Genomic DNA, 8406 nt, shown 5'->3' on the forward strand with positions numbered 1-8406 from the left:
GGGAGCACCCTTTCCCAGAAAACTCATGGCTTTATAGGTCAAAACCAGTAGAACTGTGCCCAAAACTAAACTGAAAGCCAGTGAAAAGCTAAGAACTGAAATAGTATGTCCGCAGTGAGCCCCTATTAACAACCTAGCTGCCATATAGGAATCCCCATATATAATGCACTGCAGTGAATCAAGCTTGAATGTTACTAAAGCGTAGAATACTGTAGCCAGATGATCTCTCACACCACAGCAACATAGGAAGCTGTCATATACCAAGTCAGACCATTGGTCCATCTAGCTCAGTATTGTCTGCACAGACTGGCAGTGGCTTCTTCAAGGTTCTCTAAACTCTCTCAGCCCTATCATGCACCTGCATGATAGGGATGTGCACGGAACCGCACGGGGGAGGCTTGAAGGTGGTGGAGGTGCTGCTCTAAGGGCGAGTGAGGGTGCACTGATCCCTCCCACTGCTTCCCCACCACCACCACACTGGCATCCGTTTTTGTCAAAGCCCATTGGGGCTGCAGCATAGCTCCCTGCCGCCCCGTTGCCTGGATATAACCAGAAGCATCCAATGCACCTGCGTGCATCAGTGTAGGCACATCGTGCACACATGCCTGTATGTTGGGCACACACCAGCGCATGAGATACTTCTGGTTATATCCGGACAGTGCGGGCAACAGGGCGGCAGGGAGGTACACTGCCGCCCTGATGGGCTTTGACAAAAACGGACACCAGCGGGGGGAAAGCGGCATGAGAGGTGAGTGCACCCTTAAAGTTAGACACACACACACACACACCCGTTGAACTGGCGGAACCGCCGATTCTTCAAACCTGCTCAGAGGCCTATAAAAGGCCTCTGAACTGGTTCCATGCACATCCCTAGCAGGTGATCTTCCCAGAACGACCCCACCATTTCAGGGAATATCTTACAGTGCTTATACATGTAGTCTCCCATTCATATCCAACCAGGGTGCACCCTGCTTAGCAAAAGGGACAATTCATGCTTGAAAATTAGCAAGTGGTGCTTCATGCTGTGGACATCACTTGTATATCCATCACAACTAACAAATTTAAACTTGCTTGTGAAAAGGTCCAGTGTGAGAGATTATCTAATGCATACCAGATACAAATCAATGGGAGCTTTTACTTGCCCAAGTCCCAATGTTTTCAATGGAGACTAGGGACTGGGTCTCATGATCCATGAGACCCGGTTTGGGGCTGTGAGCGGGAAGAGTGGGCTAAGCCCGCTCTCCCTGGGCGGCCGGATCGGCCACCCACACGATTGCTGGCTCCAAGATGGAGCCGGCGGGGGCTGGTAAGCTTGGGGGCCACACGGCTTTTCGCCTCCTGGTGGGGGGGGTTCTACTCATGAGTAGCCACGGTGCAGGCTACTCACGAGCAGATAGCCGGGGTTTGCAGAGCACTCACTCCGCAAACCCAGGCTAAGGGGCGAGCTACAGGAGCGGGTTAGACGCTCCAGAACCACCGGGCTCAGCTGCGAGCCCGGTGGTTCTGACAATCAGCAAAAATCGGGCTAGCGGAGGCTAGCCTGGTTTTTGCTGATTGTCAGAATAGCCCCTAGGTTAATCCTAGGTCTGGGTTACACCCAATGTGTGTTAAGGTCTCACCAAATTTAAGAGAAAACATCAAATCAACATTTTTAACTGGAGAGGATGAAAAAAGCCATTTTTGCAAACCTATTTACAGGACTCTTCAAAACAATTTTTAAAAGGGTGTGCTCCAGCTTTGATTAGTCAATGGGTCCCTGAGGGAGTCACTATCCAAATAACATTGCTAAAAGAAACTTCCTCGGAATTGTCCAAGTCAGACAGGCCACATCTGCTGCTGAAAGGATTAGTAAAACGACATTCACAATGAGCAATACAAAGGAATTTTGAACTTGAATTGTCAGTGTTTCATTCCCTTTTAATCTAAACATACACACCACCCATGATGGCAAGATTTTCTTTGTTTCAAGAGAATGTTTCCAATTTGAGAACATTTCAAGGCTGCTTCACCTACTTATACACAAAAAGCAACTCAAGCACGCAATGCCCAAGTAGACATTCATGTCTGATGAGCACATAAACCGTATTTCATTGCATGCACACAAAACAGAGCACACATGCTTTCTGGGGAGCCACTGCGTAACATGTGAAGAGTCCCTAATTCCACTCATGCGAATGAAGGGACCTCCTACTTTCAGAACATTTGGCCAACACCCATCTACAGAAAACACCACTTCACTTTAACATTTTTTGCCTTAGGATCCCCTGTGTGGGAGAGGCACAGCAGCAGTTCAGCTATGTGACCAAACCCGTGGAGCTTGCACAGCTTGCAAGAACCGCCCGACTCTCTTACAACCCCCTTAGAGGTCAGACTGGGGTAAAGACTGTCGCCCAGCTAGACCCCAGCGTTGGGTGGAAAGAAGTTGCCACACCTTTGTTTGAAAGTGGGAGTGAGGGTCTTATTTCCGCAGTTTATTACAAGGGATGATAATCGCAAGGTGTTTGCCTCCCTTGATAACACCCACAAAGTTGCTACCCTGCAGCTCCGATAAAAGTCTCATAAACGCACTCAGGGCCACCGATGGGCTAAAGGAAAGCTAGGAAAAAATGGATCAAACCAAAGCGCCCTAGTCGGCATCCGAAGCAGCCAACCAATCCAGCCCGCCAATTTTTTTACGCGGGAGAGCGAGCTCGAGACTCACGGATTTTGACTTTACGGTGATCTAGGCGGGCGGCGAGAGCCTTGAGCGAGTCCAGGCGGCGCTGGAGCTGGGCGCTGCGGCGTCCTAGGCTGTCCGCTTGGTTCTGGATGCCGCCGAAGACGTCGCTGGCGCAGCGAGAGAGGTCGGAGAGCTGCCAGAGGAGAGAGACTAGCGAGTGCGAGCAGACCTCCTCCAAAGAGCCGAAGAGGAGCCCAGCGCTGCTTCGGCCGGCTGGCCCTTCTTTGTCCCTGGGAACGGCCACATCCTCCTCTTCCAGGCGGCACAGCTTGAGGGGCGCCACCGTCCGCAGAGGAAAAGGCATCTCGGGCTTTTCTCGAGGCGCTTGTACGCTTTCCTGTGGAGACGTAAACTGCATCCAAAAAAAATTTAAAAAATTAAAAAAGTTTTCTTTTTTCTTCTCCGCTGCTCCCTAAAGGGGGAAAAGGCCAAATTGTCTCTTCACTTTAAAATAAAACAAGATGTAGTTGGCAAGCCCAAGAGGAAAGGCGCAGAGAAGCTGAGGAGGGCTCACGTGTGTGAGCTGCAGCTGTAAGTCCCGCGGGCCAGGGGGCCAAGGGGGAGGCGCCACAGGTACATTGCGCCGAGCAGCAGGGGACTGCTTGCCCGGCGGCGGGCCGCCTCAGGAAGAGCAGCCCAGAAAGAGACGCGGGGAGGCAACAGCTCTCCTGTGGCCGGCGGCGTGAGAGAAAACCCCAGACCCCCGCTGCTGCTGCTGCTGCTGCCGCTGGGCTTGCTGAAGTCGAGAAACAGGAAAGGGAGTCAGCCGAGTGTCTCGCGAAGTGGAGCGGAGCAGCGGAGGAAGTGTGGGAGGGGGCTTGGAAGTGTCTTTCCTCCAGGCACGCCGCCGAAGGGAAAGGCTGGGGAAACCGACTCCTCTCTCGCGCAGCAGCCACCGGGAGCTCTCTGCTCTCTCGCTCTTCTGAAACCGCCGTACGCCGAACCCGGAAAGCGAACAAAAACTCGCCTCAACAACAGAAACCTGGGGGAAGAGTTTCTTGTTTTGTTTTTTAAAGAAAAGAAAGGCCGCCGCCTACCTGTGGCTCTCTAAACTGGAGCTGCTGCCTGAGTTACTCCCTGCCTCCCAGTGCCTGCAAGCCTAAGGTGGAAATGCCCTTCTGCCTTGCCATAACTCACTCTGCCGCTTGGTGTTAGCGAATATGTCTGTCACCGGTTCCAAGGGACGATGCTGAAGTTGCTTACTAGTTCCCTGCTCCTATAATTCACCACATAAACAAATCCCATTGTCCAGATCGCAGCTGCCTTCTAAGGAATGGACTGGTGGGCTTCTCTAGAGAACCAGTTCTAAGAGCAGAGATGTGCCTAGGTAATTTTGGAGCCGGCACCTAAAGGCTAGGGATGTGCAAGAACTTGTTGAGAGGCCCTTTCACTGCCTCTAAACAGATTCGAAGTCGAATACTGGCTGGTTCGAACGTTCAGCGGGGGTGGGACTTTGAGGGAGGGGGAGGGTGCACTTACACACACACCCCCACCGCTTTTCTCTGCCGACACTGGAGTTTTGTAAAATCCCTTGGGGCGGTGGTATACCTCCCTGCTGCCCCTTCTTCTTTTTCAGCCGGAAGTGGCTGGAAGTACTGGGGGTGTGTGCACACACACTGTAATCACACGCTTGCCCTGACATTTGTGACATGAGCGTGCGCATGCACAACTTGTGCACATGTCCCGGGTGTGCATGCACACCCTGTACTTCTGGCCACTTCTGACTGAAGAAGGAGCAGCAGGAAGGTATGCTGCCACCCTAAGTGATTTTACAAAACTCCAGCACTGGCAGGGGGAAGTGGGGGAGGGGTAAGCGCACTCTCTCCCGCCCTTAAAGTCCTACCCCCCACCCCTTCGAGCCACACCCACCCTGTTCTGTGCACATCCCTGCTAAAGCCCTTTGGAGGGACCCCCTTCTCCTGCAAATTAAGCATCATCATGCTCCACTGGGTGACCACCCCACCCAGGACAAACTAAAAAGGATTTGGGGTCCCCAGGGGCTGTAGAGGCCCTGGACTTTGGCCCTGAAGTCCAGGGATAAGAGTGCCTCTGTCTACAAGGAAACTTTTGAGGACTTCTTGTGCCTTGTAACTGGCCATCTTTCAGAAGGGATAAACTTTAAGCAGGAACTCTTATATAATCTCTGGTCCTTTAGGGCTATTTTAGGAAGAGAAAATTGTAAGATACTGAAAATTGTCGTAAGGTATCTTTATTTATTATTTTATTTATTTATTTAAAACATGTATATACTGCCCAAAACGCAAATTTCTGGGTGGTTTACAACAAAATAATAAAAACAGATAAAAAGATTAAAATATTACAACAATTACAATTTAAAATGTTAAAACTATTAAAAACACAATTAAAACAATATCTAATTAAAAGCCTGGGTGAACAAATGTGTCTTGACTGCCCTTTTAAAAGTTGTAAGAGATGGGGATGCTCTTATTTCAGCAGGAAGTGTGTTCCAAGTCTCAGGGCAGCAACAGAGAAGGCCTATCCCTGAGTAGCCACCAGACTACTATATAGCTTTAGGTATATAGTGTTTTAAAGATCAGTACCACCACAGGATACACTTCACGATTCCCTCACAAATGTTAGCCATTCCTTTCAGCTGGGCTGAAATGGCCATTCGAACAAATGTTCTTCTGGCTCCTAAACATCAGCCCTCTCAGGCCAAGGTAAAATGCCAGTGTGAGCCTCAAGTGTCAGCCTTACCCTAAGGCAGAATCCAGCCATCCATGATCCACTTTTTTTTCCACCTGTAAATTGAAATGCCACAATAGACATTCATGCATATTTTATAACAGCAGCACAAGATGTACTATCTCCTTTTGTGACTCTGTGATCCATTCAAGGACTCCACATAGATGCAGAAGAGTCCACAGAATTCCCACAGAATTTTGGGAACTGGCTCCTTTTTTGCCTACCTTTTTCAATATGGGTCAGAGATCAGCGATTGCTGAAAGAGTCATGAGGATGGGATCTCTTCTTGCCAGTAGGCTCTTCCTTTCTATGACTTCCTTGCCTTTCTTTGCAAAAAGAAAATCAATGCTAATATGTTTATTGCTATAGTGTGGACATATGAAATGCCTTAAATTACATACACACACACACACACACACACACACACACACACACACACACCATATCAATTGGCTACAGTGTAAGAAACATTTAGACCTCTACTGGTGTGTTTCCCAGACTATGGGAATCACCTATATCAGGCAGCAGCAACATAGAGAGGTGCTGAAAGGCATCATCTCATACTGCATGGGAGGAAGCAATGGTAAACCTCCTGTAATCTACCAAAGACAACCACAGGGCTCTGTGGTCACCAGGAGTTGACAGCTACTCAACGGCACACTATACCTTTACTACTAAAAACAATTCATGTAATATAACGCACTACATTCTGCATAGAAGCATTTTTCTTGCAACATCAGCATGTAATGTTTACTGCATGAATAAACCTGTACCCTACATGTACAGAAATGTATTCATGATGTCACACATACACCACCCTACCAATTATCTCCATACTATTTAAACTCTAGTAACTCACTGGACAACAAAACTAAAATGTTTCAGAGCTGCAAGTGGCATTCTCCTGGACCTTCTGTGGTTCCTGGAATGTCAGGTGGTGACTGTGGTCAGGAATGCCTTTGCTCAGATTTGGCTTCAGTGCCAGCTGTGATCTTACACCTTTGCTTGAAGCTGCCCTTGATATGCCGCAGCTAACACAGAATATGACTGCAGATCTATTTCATGTGGGGTTCATGTGGACTATATTATCCCAATTCTGAAAGAAAAATACTGACCAGATTATGGGTTCAATTCAGAGGTAAGCAGCAGGTTGGACTACAAGACCTGCAAGGAAGCTTCCAACTCTACAATTCTAAGGTGCTTGTTTTGACCTTTAATCAGTCTCTAAATGATTTAGGTCTCAGGTGTCTGAAGAACTACCTGCTCTCAACAGGATCTTCTTGGAGGGATTCTACCCCTCATGCTGACTCCAACTGAAGGCATTTCTTATGTACATGGGACACTACTTTCTCAGTAATTGCCCTCCAGATTACAGAATTCCCTTCCTGTTCAAACCTGGTCTCTCACCTGCCTCAAAGCCTTCCATAAACAGTGCATGCAGGCATCTCAGCCCACCTAAGTTCTGCTAAGGTGCCTGCTGCTCCTTCCCCTGCAAGGATGGCTTTTAAACTACAGGTTCAGCAGCAAGAAGGGAATTCCATCCTTCCTCACTGCCAGACCTAATGTTTAAAATCCATCCATGGCAGCACTGGGTCTCTCATGCACCCCCTTCATTCTTACCATGGATGCCGAGATGGATTTTAAACTTCAGATTCTTCAGCGAGGGTAATGCAAAGGAAGCTTGCTTCTTCCTCCTTCGCCACCAAATCTGCAGTTTGAAACTTACCCCTGCAATTGAGAAGGATGGAGGGGGTGCATAGCAATGCTGATCTCCTCTACCCCTCTCTATTGATGCAAGGGTGGGTTTTTCAACTAAGGTTCACCAGCAAGGGCAGCAAGGAGGAGTCCTGTTTTATAACTGCTTCCTTCATAAACACAAAGTAATCTTAGGTAGATTTAACTAGGGTTTTATTCAGAACTTCTCCAGTTTCTACTCCTTTCTCTCCCCTTTCTTTCTGACTCCACCCATCCACTCTCTACAGGATCCCCACTGGGACAAACTTCTCAGTGACAAAACATAAAATATTATTCGATATAATACAACATATCCCTTCCCTTTATAAAGCCAGAATTGAATTGATTTAAAATTCAGTGACAAAGTCTTGGAGTCTTTTAGGTGATCTCCTGTTGCACACACTTCTCCTAATTCTTGGGTTCTCTGGCACAGCAGCTGTTTGTGATTTTTCTTCTGGTACTGAGAATTGTTGGTCACTTTCATCAGCCTCATCTGTAAAGTCAAAACTTGAGGCAAGATCAAATTTCTCTCCAGTTCATCTCTTAAGATCAGACTTCCTTCCCACTTGTCTCATAGTACTCATGCTTGAAAGTCTTGAACTGTTCAATTTCTTTCTATCCTCCAATATGACAGAATATCCTCTGATTTTGATTATTCCCCCCTCCCGCCCAGAATATCTGGAACATCCCATTCTCACTTTATAAGACAGCTGCCTGAAATGTTTACTGTTTCACACCTGGTTTCTGATCCACATACAATGTGTATTTTTGTTGCTTCTCCCTTACCCAATCATGAATCTCTGCATCCTCAGAGTGAGAGATGGCATGAAAAGCCCTATCAGTTGCTGTTGGGTAAGTTTGGTGGTAGCTTTGCATCCTCTCAGCAGTTCAAATGGTGATTTTCCTGTAGTGGAATGAGGAGCAGTAATAAGCAAATAGAGAGGCTATTCTCACATCATGCCCGCTATCCCCACACAAGCCCTGCAGGAGAGCCTCACAGTTTCACAGATTGCCTTTTTCCAGGGTTGTTGTAAACTTTCCTTCATTAACCTGTTCATTCTTTCCACTAAGCCATTCCCTCAAGGATGGTGCAAGGAAATAGTCTTGTGCTTTATCCCATGGTTATGCAAATATTGCTCCATTTCAAATGAAGTAAGCTGTGTCCCACTATTGGTTACTAGTTAGGAACACAGGAAGCTGCCTTCTACCAAGTCAGACCATTGGTCCACCTAGCTCAGTATTGTCTA

The 8406-nt window shown here is 47.7% G+C and overlaps 1 protein-coding gene across 6 annotated transcripts in view; it reads right to left on the minus strand.

Moving 5' to 3' along the window:
* The window catches only part of NHSL1 (NHS like 1), a 228783-nt gene extending 224787 nt beyond the window's left edge, over positions 1–3996 (minus strand). For 2 of the 6 annotated variants that reach the window (XM_053289211.1, XM_053289189.1), the window contains exon 1: positions 2702–3981. In XM_053289211.1, the coding sequence (XP_053145186.1) occupies positions 2702–3077 (376 nt within the window). In that variant the 5' untranslated portion in view covers positions 3078–3981. Of the gene's footprint in view, positions 1–2701 lie in introns of all 6 variants that reach the window. The other 4 variants (XM_053289204.1, XM_053289198.1, XM_053289294.1 and 1 more) reach the window with 4 other exon arrangements.
* Between the last annotated feature and the right edge of the window lie 4410 nt (positions 3997–8406).

The sequence above is a fragment of the Hemicordylus capensis genome, chromosome 1, assembly GCF_027244095.1.
Source record: "Hemicordylus capensis ecotype Gifberg chromosome 1, rHemCap1.1.pri, whole genome shotgun sequence".
Taxonomy (NCBI): domain Eukaryota; kingdom Metazoa; phylum Chordata; class Lepidosauria; order Squamata; family Cordylidae; genus Hemicordylus; species Hemicordylus capensis.